Source organism: Onychomys torridus, chromosome 8 (assembly GCF_903995425.1).
Source record: "Onychomys torridus chromosome 8, mOncTor1.1, whole genome shotgun sequence".
In the NCBI taxonomy this organism is placed as follows: domain Eukaryota; kingdom Metazoa; phylum Chordata; class Mammalia; order Rodentia; family Cricetidae; genus Onychomys; species Onychomys torridus.
The window spans coordinates 37,093,367-37,112,198 of record NC_050450.1 but is presented as its reverse complement, the minus strand read 5'-3'; the positions used below and the strand labels follow the sequence as shown (position 1 = coordinate 37,112,198).

The following is an 18,832-nucleotide window of genomic DNA, read 5'->3' as shown; positions in this document are numbered from 1 at the left end:
GTCCATGCTGGGGTGGGCTTTTCAGAGATGTCGCTGCTTTTGAATCCCCTAATATCCCCGTAAATAATCCTCCACCCAGAATCCTGGACGTAATCCCCACAAACTCGTGGGTTCGCTCGCTGTCTTAGGGTTTCTCTCGCTGGGACAAAACACCATAACCAAAAAGTAACTTGGGGAGGAAAGGGTTTGTTCGGCTTACACTTCCACAGCTCTGTTCACTATTGAAGGAACTCACAAAGGGCAGGAACCTGGAGGCAGGAGCCGATCTGCAGTCAAATAGAACCCAGGACCACCAGTCCACCGATGGCCCCACCCACAAGGGGCGGGGCCCTCCCTAACCAGTAACTAATTAGAAAAATGCCTTACAGCCAGAGCTTACGAAGGAATATTCTCATTTAAGGTTCCCTCCTTTCAGATAACGCTACTTTGCGGGTCAAGCTGACACAAGACTAGCCAGTGTGTTCGCCGTGCTCGACAGAAGTAGAACCTTTTTGTTTTTTGTTTGTTTGTTCTTTCCTAGTGCCCTCTCTAAAGTGAACCCACGTTTGTTGATGTCTCCCCAGGGAAATTCTTACAGCAGCTTGGCCCTGGCCCTGGCTTGGCAAGCACTCTAAATTCACTGAGGATTTACACTCATTCTATACACTTTTACGAGCCAACGAGCACAATTGGTTGTACTGTTTTTCTTAAAAGACTGGGTGAAAATAACACAAGATAGGAAATGACATATGTTAGGAAAGTGAGCGTTTATTTGCATTTTCCTTCCAGTAATTCCACACGGAGGCGACGGGGTCCTGCCGTCCCGAGACACCCCGCCCTGGCGGGGAAGCAGAGCGGCAGACCTACGCCCGGCGCTGCGGGCGACTCCGGGTCCGGCGCCGAGAGGCGAGGGGACCTGTTGGTGCAACGCTCTCCATCCGGAAAGGCGAAGTGGGTTCGAGCTGTCAAAGCGCGTGAAGCCCCAGGAGAGTGGGGTGACAGGAGGTTGGGGGCGGTGACCTCACCGAGAGCCTGTGGATGGGGCGACAGCGGAGAAATAGCGCTGGACGCAGGAGCTTGATGGGGAAGTCAGCAGTGCATCGGACTGCCAGACAACACGCAGAAATTCAGCTCTGGGCTGCCGCTACGTGAGAGGAAAAAGAACACTGCCAGGACCTAGCCTCCCACGCGCGGTTTCAATGTGGATCCTGTTGGGCAGCAATAAAAACGCAAGCTGTCGAAGGCCCCAGCGAGATTTGAACTCGCGACCCCTGGTTTACAAGACCAGTGCTCTAACCCCTGAGCTATGGAGCCAGCCGCGCATCCTGGCTCTGCGCACGAGTATTTAATACCATCGCCATCATCGCGCAGCCGCAGAATGTAACGCCGGGTTAAAGAAAGATAAAATAGAACCCTTTGTCTTTCAATCGAGTAGCAGCAGCAGACCCGACTGCACTGTCCACAAGGACAGATAAATCAGGAGTCTTCGGACATAGCCTCTTGAAGAACAGGTCCGTGTGGTGCCTGCGAGCCGGAGGGGACAGCCCCTCCAACTGCAGGAGCTGTGAGGAGTGCCCTGGACCGCCAGAGGAGCCGGCAGGGGGCTTGTGACCGAGCACTGCAGCCAAAGGTCAAAGGGCTGGTAATGCAGTGGGGAGGGGGTCGATGAAACTGTCCTGCAGGCTACAAAGTCAGTGACATTAGGAGGTACCTGAAATGGGTTAGGCAGTGACAGCTGGGAGGGAATCTCACGGTCTGGCTATTCCGAGGTGCTGAGCGGAGATCACGGGAGAGGCTTAGGGTCCCCTGATCCCACCATACTTACAAGCAAATCTGAAAAGGACAACTAACCTTAAGGTACATCTTAAAGCCAGCCATGAACTAGTTTGTCCGGGCCCCTAAGAGCCCACTGAGCCCACTGACAGAATGAGCATGTAGAGGAAGACAGGAGTTAGAATCTGAAAAGAAATTAAAAGCTGTGGCTGTATTCCATAACCCTCGGCCTGGTGGCTAGCCTGCCCTGGTCCTTAAATGAGATGACTTGGGTCACCAGTTGTACCAGCCAGAGGCAGTCCCTGGGTGCCCTTCATTTAACTGCGGAAGACGAGATGTAGAATCCTGGGTTTCTGAGGTCTGGGACTAATGGGTGGATTAAGAAGGATGTCTTAGGGCCAGTTATTCTCAAGAGACCCAATAAGGTTGGAGGTCTTATGATGCCCAAGACAGGAAAAACTCACATGAGCTTGTGCAGCCAAGTCATCAAGTTGCCCTGTAGCCAAATAATTGTCGTAGTAACTGTTGTCATATTACAGCCATTATACAGAAATCTATAATCATGCTACAAATACCATTCTCTGACAGACACAATCATGTATACAAACAGACAGCAGCTACCCACAATCCCTAGTCCTGGCCTCACATGTATACCTACACCCAACATCCCAGTTCCTGTGACATGTAATATTGTGTCATTCTAAACACAGTTATTGAAGGATGCAAAAGAAATTATGGTCATCAAAAAGCCATACAAGCTGAGTATGGTTGGCACACACCTTTAATCCCAGAGCTGCAGAGTATCACAGGAGTGTCTCTGTGAGTCCAAGGCCAATCTAGTCTAGAGAGAGAGTTCCAGGCATGCCAGGAAACAGAAAGAGACCTCATCTTAAAAAAAAAAAAAAAAAAAAAGGCATGGACCACAGTCTTTGGAGTTATCTAAATCTATCCCAGGACATAGTCACTCACACTTGACTCCAGTGTTGTGGCGTTTGAATCCACTGGAAAAGACCCAAGACTCAGACTCAACTTAGATGAAATGCGTTTGTTCTTAGTGATAGCAGAAAGACAGCAGCCTTAGAGGCAAATGGCACTCCATGCGGAAGAGAGCTAAAGGGAGTTATAAAGGGGATATCAAAGGTGTGTGTTCCAATCTCTATGGAATCCAGAGCTGGACAAGAAACCGCTTTACCTCCCTGCTGTTTCTCCCTCCCATCCTATAGTAATAAAAAGACCACTGCATCCCAGTCCCACAGCGCTAAGTGCGTTTACAAAAGCAGAAAGCAGGACCATCATTATCCGGTTCTTATCTCACTTGCAGGCCGATAGGCTCTCACAGGCATCCCAGGGTCAATGTCAGTGGCCTTTAAGGGGTGCCTGGTACCATGTTAAGTTTCTTTAGCCATCACAGGGGCATGTGTGAAATTATTGCACAGGTCTGAGCACTCTGGGGGAAGTGTGACTAAGTGACTAGGATAGAGCAGGCACTAACACAGTGCCATCAGGCTAGGGCTGGCTGTCATCCTTACTCTCTCTTATTCCCTTTGAAATGAAATCATGTGTATGTTTATGTGTATATGTCTGTGTAAACGTATATACACATGTGTGTGCACTGGTTCTGTGGTGTGCATACAGAGACCAAAAGAGACCATCATAATATCCCTTGAAGCTGGAGACCTGGGTATTTACAGAGCACACTACCTATTACATGGGTGCTGGGATCTGAACTCTGGACCTCATGATTTCACAGTAAGTGGGAAGCTATGTTTTTGTGTGGAAGTCTGTTTGCAACAGCTAACCCCTATACATCTACTCATAAATGCCCTCTCCAAAGTGGTGGAGGCCCAAAACAGCTTGACCACACAACTGCCATGACAGGCTTAGAGGCCCAGGCACAGCTTCTGTGACAGGCTTACTGGCAGGCAAGACCCAGATTCAGGAAAAAACATAAGCGATCCCACCCAGGGAGGGCCTACAACTAAGGAGAAGTACCTGACATCCCAAATATTCCAACCATTAGGTAAGGTGGCCAGATGTCCCTACAGTCTAGCATACACCTATTTTTGTTTTACAGATATCCCTAGACAAATGTCAGCCAGTCCGGGTCCTGAACGCTGGAAATCCCCTCACTCCAACCTCTGCTATGATAAAAACTCTACCCTGCCTGGGCTCAGGGCTCTCTGTTCTCACTGCTGCATCGGACAGATAGAGAGACCAATCTGGGAACTTGAAAATAAAGGCTCTTTGCTTTTACATATGGGATTCAGTCTCTGTGGTGGTCTTCTGGGGGGTCCCTGAGATCTGGGCATAACATCTGAAACCCTCATTCCCTTCATCCCAAATCTGAGATACAAGCACACAAGCTCACACATCTCAATTACATGACACTCGGGATCATTCTAGCAGAAACCATTGCTCAGGCACATCCTCCTCCTGCAGTCAAATGAGGGAGTCAAGAATGAGTCCAGCCACCCAGAGAATTGTGCTCAAATCTGTATTTCCACCCCTTCTTCCCCTTCCCAGGGGAGCACTAAGCAAGGAACAGCCCACTGCTGACATTCCAGAAGCCCAGCTTTGTGGAAGCTATGGAACAATAGCCAGCCAAGAGGATAAGGAGGGTCTTTCCCGTTCAACCCCCTCCACGGCAGACACGCATCAATCCTTGTCACCAGGATGCTCTGCTGTTTGCATAGAGTTAGTAAGTTCCAGAAAGGGTTTGTCAGGACTGTGTTTATGCTGTATACATCTCTACATTGGTGCAGGTTGCATCTGTAAACTCCGAAATATCAAATTGTGTTTCACAATTCCAGAATCTTTGATCTCCTTACTCAAAGGAGACTATATACTGATGGAAAAAGTGAGGCTTAAGGCACCTGTGACCAGGCATGTTGCCAGTCACTGTGGTCGAGGATATCATGGTATCAGGCTAAGGAGTGCTGGAGAAATGTAATCGTCCAGGCCTCTTGTGTAGGTCAAGAGTTTTCCTTCCAGATCTGGTTAGACTGGCTTCTGAGCCGGGAGCTACAATGTTCCTCCCTAAATAAACAACCTAGCCTGGCCAGCTGGATCCGGAGGACTTAATGACCTCTCTAGGCAGAGCCTGCAGCTGCCACAAATGTAAAGTAATAACCTGATGGATCCAGGGCCAAACCACAGCCTTTGCAAGGGTACCAGTCTTTGACGTTGTTCTGTGCTCACAGGGGTCCTTTTAAATCAAGATGGTAAGCTCGTGTGGTTAGAAGCATCCTTGTTAAGAGCTGGGCTTTTGTCCTAGTGGGCGAGCGACCACCTCTCCATAGTTCAGATACAATTTTCGGGAACATTGTAGGAAGGGGGCAGGCACCAAGGGGAGCAGCCACTGAGGGTCCAAGGCATCTCTTCCCTGTGCATTCGTTAGCCACAGCACCTCTTTCCTCAGTTTTCAGCGCCTCGGTTGTGTGCTCTGTGATAGCCCGCTGGGGCAACCCGGGTTAGGGGTGTGGAGGGAAGGTCCAAGATGGAGTAGCTCTGTCTTAGCCCTCCGCGGAAGCCAGACAGCTCTTCAAGGCCAGATTCGCAAGTAGGTGCCAGTGGAGCAAACAGAGAAAAGGGGGAACACTCGCTCCTGGAAGTTGACGCGGAAGGTGTAGAGGTGGCGCATGTCCTCCACTGCGTAGAAGGACACCGCCCCCACCTCCAGGTCCAGCGCCACCCTCACCCGCAACAGCTGGCCACAGTTGAGGGGCGTCCTCTCAGGGCTGGTCACGGCCCAGTACTGCCCATTGTTGAGTTGCATTGCCCAGACGCCCTCCTCAGGGGTAAAGGGCGTGAGGCCCTTGCGACGCACGCTCTCCCGGGCCACACCGAAGGCCCAGCCATCCTTGGAGCCCACTTCCACCTCCCAGTGATGTCGCCCGGTGGAGAAGCCACAGGATGCCAGAACGCGGGTGTTGGTATCAAAGCGGCGGGGGTAGTTAGGCAAGTCCTGGGCACGCTGTCCTAGGCGCACGCTCTTTAGATCCAGGGACAAGATGAGGCGGGGGTTGGCTGTGTCCGGGTCCAAAGTGAGCTCCACTGAGGATAGAGAAAGAGAAAGATGTCTCCAAAGCGTTACTCTCGCAGCCTCTGTACTCAGGGCACAGTCCCTTCTTGTCGCCTGGTCTTCCTTCCCTTGAGGGAAAGCCAGTGCCCGTCAACCCTCCCTCCACATCAGCGATTTAACTTTCCTCTTTCCTTTCTTTTCTCTTCAATGTAACAAACGCATATTAAAATTTTTAATAAACTCATAAAATCTAAGAAATACAGTGGGCCTGATTTGGATCTCAATTTGAGCAGGCCAATAAATGTGATTTCAAAGATAACTGTGAAGGGGGATAGTAGAGAAAGCCTGAGCTGGGGAGGTGGAGGCAGAAGAACCAGGAGTTCAAGGCCATCTTCGGTTATGTCACCAGCCAGAGGCCAGCGGAAGATACAAGAGCCTTGTTGCAAAACAAAGACAATTGGGGAAACTTGAAAATTAGACACAAGAAAAAAAAATCATCATTTTCTCTAGGTATGATGGTTCTGTTTTTTAGGAGTCTGTCTCTTGCCCGATATGAAGGCCCACCCTATATTCTCAGCATTTGGGAGGGAGTGTGGGGCAGAGCGCTGTGAGCTGGGAGCAAGTCTGGTCTACAGTCAGTTCCAGGCCAGCCAGAGCTATACAGTGAGCCCCTGTCTTAAAAAAAAGAAAAAAGAAAAAAGAAAAAAAAAAAGAAAAAGTCTGTCTCTTTAGAGGTAGTATATTCTGAGATATTTGTGGAAATACAGTATCTTGTTTTGTTATAAAACTGCACATTTAGGCAGTTATATGTGGTAGTGGTGGTGCACACCTTTAATCTCAGCACTGGAGAAGCAGAGGCAAGCAGATCTCTGTGAGTTTGAGGCCAGCCTGATCGACAGAGCAAGTTCTAGGACAGCCAAAGCTACAGAGAAAAAACCCTGTCTAGAAAAAACAAAATAAACAAACGAAAAACAAACAAACAAACAAAAAATGGAACACAATGTCTGTGAAAAAAATGTTTACCAATTGGCAATTGAAGATATATGATGTGAACATGTGTGGCATGCCTTATGCTCTTCTCTCTCTTTTTAAGTTATATTTGAAAAGGTTCAAAATAAAAAGCTACAAAGTGCACTAAGTTGTAAACACTATTATAGGATTTATTCCATGCCCTCTGTGGTGTGGTTTCAATGAGAATGGCCCCCATAGGCTCATATGTTTGAATGCTAGTCAACAGGGAGTGGAACTATTTGGGAAGAATTAAGAGGTGTGGCCTTGTAAGAAGACATGTGTAGCCCAAACCAGGCCCAGAGTCAGTCAGTCTGTCTGTCTGTCTGTCTGTTTACCTGTCTCTCTCTCTGTCTTTCTCTTCTTCTCTTTCTGCCTGCTGCCTGCAGATGGAGATGCAGAGCTCTCAGCTACTGCTACAGCACCAAGCCTGTCCATTTTCAGCCATGCTGATCGTGAACTACCCTCTCACCCAGTAAACAAGCCCCAGTGAAATGTTCCCCTTTAAAGAGTTGCATTGGTCCTAGTGTCTCTTCACAGCAATAGAACATTAACCAGAGTGATTGTCACTGAGGTGGATGGGCAGACAGGGATTTGTAAAGCCCAGAGAGACAGCCTCTGGCAGGGAGCAGGTTCTCTCCCTGGCCAGTCACATCGGTCAGCCATACCTTTCTCCTCTTTCTCCAGCTCTCCCCGAAGATCCTCTACAGAGAAACAAAGCAGAGCAAATGTACACAGTGTGGGAGACTGCCCGGCCAGGAAACCTCTTCTCCCCACACACTTAGAGCCCACCTGACTCCAGCTACTCTGGAGGCCAAGATTTGCATGTACAGACCTAGATGGGAACAGGAGGAGAAGGGACCCCCAAGTGTCCTGGTTCCACCACTTCCCCTTCTCCCTCTATTATCTAGAACCGGTCTGACCTGATATCTCCCCCCTTAGCCTTCTTCCTGCCCCCAGTACTAATCTGTCTGTCCCCGTGGAAAGCAGGATGCCTGGGGGAAACCCAGAGGGCATTGTCATCAGTGCCTTCCCAGAACAATCTGGCTTTGGTATGCCCCAACTCCTGTCCCCTCTTCTCAGTTCAGGAAAGACACATCTTTAGGTCCCATGGACCTACCAGGAGCACGCCCCTCAACACTGCATGGCCCACACCCAAGCCCCATACCCTTAAACTTCTTCAGCAACCCTTTTAAGATGAAACTCTTGAGGGAAACATTCCACACTTTGTTCTTCATCTCCGATGAGACCGTGGTTGGCTTGGAGCCAGGCATACTGCTGCACCTGCAGGACAAGACCCCTGAGGAAGTCCCAAGAGCACCATCCCACTCCAGTGCCCTCTGACAGTTAGGATGATGCTATGGATACATGCAGTCCTAGAGGCCTGATTACCAGCTTGTGCACTGTTGGAAGATAGCACAACCTTCAGGACGTGGGGCTGCGGGGGAAGGAGTTGCATGACTGGAGAATTGCCTTTGAAAAGGCTATCATCAAACTGACTATCTTTTTTTTTTTTTTTTTTTAAGCTGAGGATCAAACCCAGGGCCTTGCGCTTGCTAGGCAAGTGCTCTACCACTGAGCTAAATCCCCAACCCGCAAACTATCTTATTCTCTCATTCTCTCATTTCTTCCATCCCTCCCTCCCTTTTTCTCTCTCCCTCCCTCCCTCCTTCTCTCTCCCTCCCTCCCTCCTTCTCTCTCCCTCCCTCCCTCCTTCTCCCTCCCTCCCTCCCTCTCTCCCCATCCCTTCTCTCTTGTTTTCCCAGTTACTTCCCTTAAGAGGAAAAGGGAAAGCCAACTTTATATAGGAATTCCCACAGCCAGGTAAAGGGGGGTGGGGGGTGCCTTTGCCTCAAAAGGGACCCAGGTAAGGAAGTAGGAGTTGGGGGTCAGGAGGTGAGAGATGGTGTTGGGATAAAGAGAGAAAGCTTGGTGGGTGGGCTTGGGAAGACTGAGGAATGGTTAGGTTCACTCACTTGCTTAGTGTGCTTTTGAATTCCTGGAAGAAAAGGGGAAAGGAAATCAAACCATCATTATACAACCTCCATTCACCATGACTTGTTCCTTACCCAACTCACAGAAATAAGCCATGCCCCACTGAACACGGTGACAGTGGTTTCCAGCTGTGGCTGGTCACTGGATGTTCTGTCAACTCCTAGTGCCCTTCAGTCAACCCTGGTCACAGACATGAAAGCTTTTATTGTGAAATTCTCCCTGGGCTATCTGATGAGACCTGGTGTTTATTACTAGCATGGTTACCACCACCCCCACCACCCCCCCCCTCCGACAAGCCACAGCGTCTTGGTTGTTTCTTTTTTGTGTCTGTTCCCCACCTCCACCCTGACAGAATTTCACTGGCTGGCCTCGAAACTCACAGAGATCTGCCTGCCTCTGCCTCCTGAGTGCTGGGGTTAAAGGATGTTGCTACTCATGCCCTGGCTGGTTGTCTATTTTTTAATTTGTTTGTTGACGTGTTTGATTGATGACTGATTGGCTTTTCGAACAAAAGGTTTCTCTGATGTAGCTCTGTAAGACCAGGCTGGCCTCAAACTCACAGAGATCCGCCTGCCTCTGCCTCCGGAGTGCTGGGATTAAAGGCCTGCACCACCACCACTGAGGTGAGCCACAGGGACATGAAATAGAAGTCCAGCTGTATATTATAAGCTATACCTTGATAATGCCAAGGGTCAATCAGTGGGAAGCCAATCAGCAAGGTCTATTGTGTATGTGGCTTAATATTCAGTTGTGGCTTGCTATGACTTCCTTGTGCTCACAATTCTCCTAAAGTGTTGTGTGTGTGTGTGTGTGTGTGTGTGTGTGTGTGTGTGTCTGCTGTTTACAAAGCACCTGTATAGTCAAGTAGAACACAGAAACCTTCTGCCTGAGCTCCAGGACCTTCTATTTAGCATTTGTTTTGGGTATCTGACTTTTTGCAAAATACCCCCTTGAGCTACTTCCTAAAACAGAGCTAACCCCAAACAAAGCTTTAAAAGACAAGCAAGGAACAGGCCATCTGAGCTCCAGGCCATGATCTGTTAGACTCCTGAACTCCCCTGCCCCCTGAACTTAAATGTCTTTTCTGAGACGAGGCTGCCTGGTCTCGCAGGCCAAATGCCTATCAACTAGAGGAACAAGCTTTATTTCTTGTGCAAATCAAGGCCTCCCCTCTCTTTCTCTCACTGCCCAGAAGAACTTTTAAGATCAAAACAGAGTATTCTCCCCTCAGCAGGCGCTTCAAGCCCTGATGCAGAGTGACTAGCTATCCAGTACTCTTCCTCCGCCCTGTCAGGAAACTGGTGGCAGAGGGAAAAAGTGACAGTTTTCACTTTCAGTGACCTACAGACTTTCCCTACCCTATCTATCACCTGTAAAGTTTATAGTTGAACACTTTTATAATAGACTCATAATGCTTTCATCCAACCACAATAAGGACATATTTCTAGCACACATTCCTTTTCTGATTTATTTCAACTACTAACGGACTCCACTCTTGTTTTTGTTTTTGGAGTTCTCTTGCTGTAGCTTGCTAAGCTTCCTGGATCTTGCTCTGTAGACGCAGTCGTGGCCTTGACTCACAGAGATCTCTGCCTCTGCCTCCCGAGTGGCTGGACTAAAGGCGTGTGCCCCACCACCGGCCTTACTCACTCTTTATCTCCTCCCTTTTGGGTTGCGAAATAAAATTGCAGCGAAGTCTAGCCCTACATCTCGTGCTACATACAAAACATAAGGTGCTACCGTTTAGGAGAGGATATAGACCAGCCCAAGGGGAAGGGAACTAGGATCTGGGGGAATAAAGAGAACTGGAACTGGGGAGACCAGGAGAATTGGAACTAAAGGAATTTAAAGAAATCAGGAAGGGAAGGGAAGGGAAGGGAAGGGAAGGGAAGGGAAGGGAACAAAGAATTGAAGGATTGAAGATTTGAGGGAACTAGGAATGGAGGGGACTAAGGATTAAAGGAACTAAGGATTAAGGGAACTAAGAATTGAAGGGAATTAAGAAAAAGAGAGCCGGGCAGTGGTGGCGCATACCTTTAGTCCCAGCACTCGGGGAGGCAGAGAGGCAGGCGGATCACTGTGAGTTTGAGGCCAGCCTGGTCTACAGAGCGAGATCCAGGAAAGGCACCAAGCTACACAGAGAAACCCTGTCTGGACAAACCAGACAGAGAGAGAGAGAGAGAGAGAGAGAGAGAGAGAGAGAGAGAGATCAGGAATTGAGGGAATTAAGAAATGAACAGATCTGAGAGAGTTGAACTGGAGATTGAATGATGGTGACTGACGAATAAATGAATTGAACGAAAGAGCTCCGAGCAACTGGATTCATTCCCGCAGCAATGGTAGTGTCTCTCCTGGGTCCCTGGAATTGTATAAACTTAATGCTGGACCCTTAAATATTATACAAAACACGGCCTGGCTTGTTTATTTATTTTTAATAAGTGTTTATGTGTATGGGTGTTTTGCCTGCCTGCATGTCTGTGCACCATCTGTGTCTGGAGGCCAGAAGAGGGAGGGCACCAGATCTCCAAAAACTAGAGGTGATGAGCCACCACTTGGGTACTGGGGAGCCAACAGACAGTACTGTTAACTGCTGAGCCATCTCTCCAGTCCCAACGTTTTTTAAACATGAAACAGAATAACATAGAGCACATTAGAGTGGATTATTACGGCAAAGATAAGGATTGTTTTCTGAGACTGGTCTCGAGTATGTGTATACAAGACTAAATGTAAAATAAATTAGAAATAATGGCTGATAACCATGGAAGTTTTATCACGTCCCCCTCGCCTTCCAAACCCAGTGCCCTTTTACCCCATCCCCTTCCCCAGGGGTCTGATTGTCCTCCAGCAGCCTTTCCTAATGCCTAGGGACAAATGCCTCAAGGCTGTGACTGAGTCAGCCTCACCTGGAGGAAGTCTAGGTCCGGCTTCTGAGCTGTCTCCTGGATCTGGCTGTTGAGCTTGGACAGCTGAGTGATCTCAATCTCGAGTTGCGCCATGTTCTCATTCTGCTTCTGGGTCACTTCCCGGGACAGCATCTCCAGTCGGCCTAAAAGCCGACCCTCCTGCTCCACCAGAAAGGCCCGAAGTGCCTGGAACTCTGCCCCCACCTTCTCCTTCTCTGCTAGCATCTGCTTCTGTCTCGGGAAAAAGTCGGCACACAAGTTAGAGGAGAAGGGACTTGGGCAGAACATTAAGACAGCTTTGAGGAGGCATCCTCCAGGGCAGGGTTGCTTCCCCTCACTGGAGAAAGAGGCACACCCACACATGCATACTGTGCATACCCCTAATTAAAATAGCCAGAGTGTACAAGCTACAGCCTCAACACATGCTCCTCTCTCCCCTGCCACATATGTCCTCTGGTGTCTCTTAGGATATGGGCTTTACACCTACCTTAGGGCATCTGCAAACTCTCCACAGCTACCTCAAGCTGCAGCTTCCATCATGAGGATTAAATCAAAGGTTGCTTTTGCTTCTTATGTTTTTATTTCATTTTCTCTCCCCCTGTATTTTAGAGACAAGGTCTCTGGCTGGCCTGGAGCTTTCTTGTTATGGTTCAGTAAGAAAGCTCTCATGAAGTACAGGGCAGCTACTGACACCATCCTTAGACTTCCCAGCCTCCAGAACTGTGAACTAAACTCTTCATCATCATCGTTGTTGTTATTGTTGTTATGTAGCTCCGGCTGTCCTGGAATTCATTATGAAGACCAGACTGGCCTCAAACTCACAGATAACCTTCTGTTTCTGACCCCCAACTGCTGGAATTAAAGGTGTGAGCCATCACACCCTGTTACACGCCATTCTTTTTTTTTTTTTTTTTTTCTTTTTTTTAAATTAAAACTGCTTGGCCATTAGCTCAGGCCTACCACTGACTAGCTCTTGCACTTAAATTCAGCCCATTTCTGTTAGTCTACGTGTTGCCACGTGTTCCGTGGCTTTACCTGTTACATTCCATTCTTTAAAAAGCCCACAGTCAGGGATAGTGTGTGGCAGCAGCAGAAAGCAGACCCACAGACTAAGAAAACTGTAAACAGAGATGTCCTAATCTTGCTGCTGTCGACCTTTGGAGCCAGATAACTCCTGGCTGTGGGGGCTTCCCTGTAAGTGGCCAGTAAATGCCAATGACACTCCCAGTGCTGACAACCCAAAATACCTCCAGACATTACTGGGTGTCCCCTGAGGTAAGGGCACTTTTCAGATGAAAGCAATCTCCTCTTCCTACCGCTGACTTCCAGCCCACATGATATGTACAATTATAAACCCCCTGGTTAGTGGAACAGAGGCAGGCTCACCTGCTGCTCTATGTATGGTGAGAAGAATAAGGATGTGTGGCTCTGTAGTAGAGCACTTGCTTGGCTGTGAAAGGCCCTGGTTTATTTTAGGGGGAGGATTTGAGAAAGGGCAGAGATGGGAGATGCTAAACAATATCCTGGGGAAGTAGGTTAGAGACTGGGAAGTTGCCCAGGCCATAGAGAATGTCCTCTCAGTCACAGATGTAAAGCAAAGGGTGAAAAGGTTTGTATGCTCTTGCTGCTTTTCTCCAGCAGAGGTGGAATAAAGGTCTGGATGGGTGAACTTTGCTTCGGGGAGGGAAGTGAATGATTAAATGTGCAAGTCTGGGAGGTCCGGTGGATGAAGGTTTAAAAACAGTTCAGAGTAAGGAGAGGCGGGGTATAGCGGCATACAGCTTCAGTCCTAGCACTGGGGAGGGAGAGGAGCTGGTGGGTCTCTGGAGGTTTGAGGCTAGCCTGGTCTTTGGTCTACATAGCAAGTTCCAGGACAGCCAGGGCTATAGAGAGAGACCCAGTCTCAAACAAAACAACAATAACAACAACAAAGAGCTCAGAGAGGAGCCTGAGCATCTGAACTCCATAGTTTTTCCCTACCTGATGTAGAGATTAGAGAGTTTGGGCTAGTGAGATATCTCAGCAGGTAAAAGACACTTGGCTGGCTCATAAACCTGTTCAATCCCGAGAATTTACCTCAAGGCGGAGGGCAAGGACTGACACAAAGTTGCCCTCTGACCTCCACATGCAGACAATGGCACATGCACCCCACAATATAAATATAAACAAATCTATAGTTTTTTAGAGAATAAGAGGGTCCTCCATGCCTGCCTCTCCCTCTATTCCTAGCTTTATGAACAAATGACTTCGTCCTAAAAGGCCCTATTGGTTCCTTTCATTCCTTCAGCACTATTTATTGAGCTAGGGACTAAATTTCTGAGGTAGGAAATGACAGATTCATGTTTATTCATAGTAACCAAGATGAGTCCCATTTTACTTTTCTTTCCTTTCTTTTTCTTTCTTTCTTTCTTTCTTTCTTTCTTTCTTTCTTTCTTTTTTTTTTTTTTGGCTTTTCCAGACTACTTTCCTTTCAAATTGGAGGTGCTGGACACTAGAGGCTATGTAGAACCAGAATCCCCAGGCCTCTTGCCTTCTGCCACAGCCAGGAGCAGTTCTGATCCCCCTTTCACCATCTTCTCCCTGAACCGCTAATTCTTTGTTTGTTTGTGTTTATTTTTGGTTTTTCGAGACAGGGTTTCTCTGTGTAGTTTTGCACCTTTCTTGGAACTCACTTGGTAGCCCAGGCTGGCCTCGAACTCACAAAGATACACCTGGCTCTGCCTCCCGAGTGCTGGGAATAAAGGCAGGTGCCACCACCGCTCCTAATTCTTAAGTCAAAGCTTTGAAAATGAACATTTGCCCACAGTTCTTTCCATGGCAGAATATGTCTCAGGCTGATATGTGGCTCTTTATTGTATTCATGTTTTTATCTAATATTACATGTTTCTGTGAAGAAATATTAATGCATTCAGTTACAAGATGTTGTTGCTCCAGGACCTAATTGGTTGGTTACAACCTTCACGATGTAGACCATATTATCTTTCTGAAATCCACCCTACTGTTTGAACTCCTACCCACCATCTCTCTCCCCGCTTCCCCTCCTCCCTGCCCTGAGTATTCACAACCTCATGCCTCCCACACTCGGACTCACCAGTAGCTCCTTGCTCTCTGTCTCCTCCGTAGACCGGAACACTTCACACTCTTCGAGTTCTTTCTTCAAGGCCTTCAGCCTGGAATCCAGCAGCTCCTGTGATATGAAAGGAGACACTATGGGAAGAGAATTAATTCTGGAAACCCTCTCATGTGCCATCCTAGAGACAGCTGGGAGAAAGCCAAGGATCTGTTCTTGGAGCAGGATCGCGGATAGATATCATCCCTGGCTGTGGGGTGAACATGGCCTGTGCAGACTAAGCCTATCCGTGCAGAGCAAATACAAGGGCACTCCAGAGGCCCAAGTGAAGCGAGCCACATGGTCTGCACTGAAACTCGAGACTCCCACTTTGTTGGTTCAGTGCACCCTGTCTCCTGCTCTCCTCTCAAGCAACAGAAAGCACACAACGTAGGAGGGCTTAAGACGCACAGGGCAGCAAAGACTAGGGGGTTCGCACACCTCTTGTGCGGCTGCCCAGCAAGGGACAGACAAAGGGGAGGTGCCCAGAACCCACAGGCTTCGCACAGCCCAGGCCTCTTGAGGCAGGCCACATAAACCAGGAAGCCCCGTTGTGGTCCTCTAGGAACCGGGTACTTTGAGAGTAAGTGCCACCACGCCTCTAGGAAAGGAGTAAGTGAAGGCAAAAGATGTGTGGGCGTGCAAACAGAGATTTTTTTTTTTTTTTTCTCCCGGGGAAGAGTTACAACAACAGTTGGTAACAAGAAAATCTTCAAGTCCCTGGGGCCGCCATCTCCAGGCAGTGGACCCCGAGAGACCAGAGGAGATGAGGGATGTGTCCTGGAAAACCGCAGTTCAGGGTGAGAGAAAGGAGACGCGAGCTCCGCTGCAGGCCATCCGGATGGCCTGTAGTCTGCCAGGCGAGCGGGGAGGGCTGGAGGAGAGAGCCAGGGGTCCAGGACACCGTGCACCCACCTTGGCCTCCTGCACCGCTTCCTCCAGTGGCAGCACCGCGTGCTCACGATGCTCGCGGGCGCGGTCGCACACCACGCAGATGGCACGGCCGTCGTCCTGGCAGTAGAGCTTAAGCTGCTCTCCGTGTTGCGAACACCGTGCGGCCGCCGCCCCGGCCGCCACCTTCGGGGTCCCGCACTCCCCCGAGACGGTAGGGGGCAGGCTGAAGCGCCGGAGCAGCGAGGCCACCGCGGCCAGCTGTCGGTTGGGCCGCAGCTGGCTGGGGCGCGCGGGCTCGCGGCACTGCGGGCAGGGCAGTGGGTAGGGCAGCGTGCGGGTCGCCGTGCCGGTCCCCGCGGCGGGACGCTCCCAGCAGCGCGTGATGCAGGCGCGGCAGAAGCTGTGGCCGCACTCGACCGACACGGGTTCCTGGAAGAACTCTAGGCAGATAGAGCACGTCGCCTCTCCTTGGAGCTCTGCCGCCAGAGCCAGCGCCTCGGCCCCTGCATTCGGCCCGGTCCGCGGCCCCACTGTCGCCATCCGTGTCCTTGGTACATCCAAGTCTTGCGGCGCTGCGGAGGCCCCTGGACTCTACAGGACGCTCCAAGCTGGGCTGGCCTCCCGAGTACTACTGGATGAGGAAGGGCGGGGCTGCCACCCGGCAAGCTGAGACTTGAGCAGAGAGTGCACCAGCTGGGCGTGGAGGCGGGCGGTGCCCTTTCTCTGAGCTCCTATAGCCACCACCCCAGCCGGGGACCTCCCTTCTATCGACCCCCTCCCTTCCCCAGCCTCTCTAGGCGACCCAGTCAGCAGTAGGAAACTGTCCGGGACAGGTGAGCGCACCAGCCTAGCTGGGCTCCACTCCCAGTTGCTGACCTAGGCTGACCTTGCACTGCAGGGCCAAAGGCCTGCCTCCCGGGGCCAGGTGTCTGGTTCCCCGCGTAACCATTCACCCTGGCACTGCACTGAGCTAAACTTAGGGTCTGGAATGTGGCTGTACCTCCTCACCCCCAAGCGTGGCCTTTTGTCCACTTCTGTAACTGTATTTCTTACAATTCTTCCCCCTCCTCTTTAATTTTGAACAAGTAATACAACCACTTTTTTCTCGTTTCATTCAGTGTTATTTCGGCATCGCCCCCCCCCCCAAAAGAAACAACAACAACAACAACAACCCTTCTCTGTCTCTCCAGCTGGTGTTCTTGTTTCGCTCTGAAGGCCACTAGGGCCAAGCTTCCTCCTCTACCCTCTCAAGACCTTTCTTGTCAATGTCACCATCCACTCACTCAGTTCTAACCCAAAGGGCAGACCTCACCTCTTCTGCTCTCTGATGTGTCTGCCCTGTCTGATAGCATTTTCTCCTCGCCACTCAGAACTCTACATTCCCTCTTCTCTCCAGTCCATGGCCCCCTGCTTCCTACTTAGTATCTAAGGCTTCCCACTCCACTCCCCGCCCTGGCTCAGTCCCTAGGCCTCAGTCTCAACACTTTGTGATCCCGTCTATAAAAGGGCCCCAACCCTTAGCATAACTGACTCCATGATGGATGTGCCATTCAGGCTGTAGAACGCAGCACACAGACAACAGCACCTGCCAAGAACTAAAACAGAGGCCTAATCCATCAAAGTCCACAGAGTTCTGGGGAAGTCTCTAAGTGCACTAACCTTGCTTTTTAGCTTCTGTGGTTCTGCTCTGGCTAACTGTTCTTCCTAATTGAAGTATGTCAACCCAGAGCACGGTTTTTGTGTTTAAAAGCTCATTCAAAGAGGCTAAAATCTTTTTAGACTATGGATTCGCCTATAGAAAAATGTCTGCCGTAAATCAAAAAGTGAAGGGGAAGATGAATAGGAATCTCACTTACACAACTTAAGTAGAACACAGCTCTCTGAACAGATGAAGATAGGTTTCTTCTGTATTCCAGAATCCAACCAATATTTATATGTATAATTCAGCTATTATTTGGCTTAAAGGGCTTATTGGGAAATATTATCATTCTTACTATTTTCTTTTTTTGAAGCTGAGGATCGAGCCCAGGGCCTTGTGATTGCCTAGGCAAGCGCTTTACCACTGAGCTAAATCCCCAACCAATTTTTATTATTTTCTAGAGAGAAAATATTTTCCAGTTTCAAATAACCCTGGACTTTTGAATTATAACCTTTTTTATGTTCAGGCTATCTGTGTATTATTTCCCCTGCAGTTATACATAAAATGTTTTTACATTTTAAAAAAGGGACAAATACTATAGAATTGTATTACATGAAACATATAGAATATACAAATTCATAGAGACAGAAAGATTACATGTTATCTCAAGATGGAGAAGAAAGGAATATAGAGCAAAGATTTCCTAAATACAGAATCTCTGTTTTGTGTGATGGAAAAGCCCCACAAAGGACAGTAGTATCAGGACATAATATAATGAATGTAATAAATCAATAGAATTAATGCAATTAATATCATAAATATAGTTATTGAATGAATACTGCGAATGTAATCAATGAATACCACAAATGTAATTACTATCATGAGTGTAAAAATGAATATCATGAGTGTAATTAAAAAAATTTAAAAAAAAAAGCTCATCCTGAGAAAGGTGATACTAAATACCCAGTATAATTGCCTGCCAGCTAATAAAGACTTTCTCTTGCCTTAAATCCACAACGAACTTCTGAGAAGACCTCTGAGCAGACTTTTCTGGTGAATACCCCACAACACTTCTCCTTTTTTTACTTTAGAGAACCCTTTTAGAGCTGATATCTCCACAGTATACATCAGAGCCCTCTGCTCAAACCCCACCTGTAGCTTCTAACTCTGAGTACAAACTGAAGTCCTCCCAATAACCTGAACACTCCACCTTCTCCTTGTGCCCAGCTCCTATACTCACACTTCACTGTTCCCATCACAATGCAGCCCTGTGAACCTTCTTGATACTCCTACACGTCGGAAAGACTCCAATGTAATGGCTTTTGCTTGATTCTTGCCTGCCTCCATCATGGAACGTTTTAATTTTTCTGCAAGTTCAACTACAGTTATTTTTAAGATGAGGAACTTTAAGTCAGTTGAAGAAACAATGAGTCCTGGGACTAAGGAATGCCTTAGAATCTTCGAGCACAGAACTACAGATGGAGTAAAGGCCTCAGGGACCTTCAGTGATG

At 48.7% G+C, this 18,832-nt stretch overlaps 1 protein-coding gene and 1 non-coding gene across 2 annotated transcripts; both read right to left on the bottom strand.

The window, feature by feature from the left end:
• Window positions 1–1,220: 1,220 nt before the first annotated feature.
• Window positions 1,221–1,293, bottom strand: Trnat-ugu. Its single transcript has one exon. It is a non-coding gene; the product is annotated as a tRNA-Thr (tRNA).
• Window positions 1,294–4,242: 2,949 nt separating this feature from the next.
• On the bottom strand, window positions 4,243–16,456 carry Trim7 (tripartite motif containing 7). The gene is made up of 7 exons (XM_036198040.1): window positions 15,704–16,456; window positions 14,771–14,866; window positions 11,680–11,910; window positions 8,758–8,780; window positions 7,950–8,065; window positions 7,450–7,485; window positions 4,243–5,805 (listed from the first exon to the last, which is right to left on the bottom strand). Exons 1-7 carry the CDS (start codon window positions 16,220–16,222, stop codon window positions 5,294–5,296), a joined length of 1,533 nt encoding a protein of 510 aa, XP_036053933.1. The 5' UTR covers window positions 16,223–16,456; the 3' UTR covers window positions 4,243–5,293.
• Window positions 16,457–18,832: the final 2,376 nt, after the last annotated feature.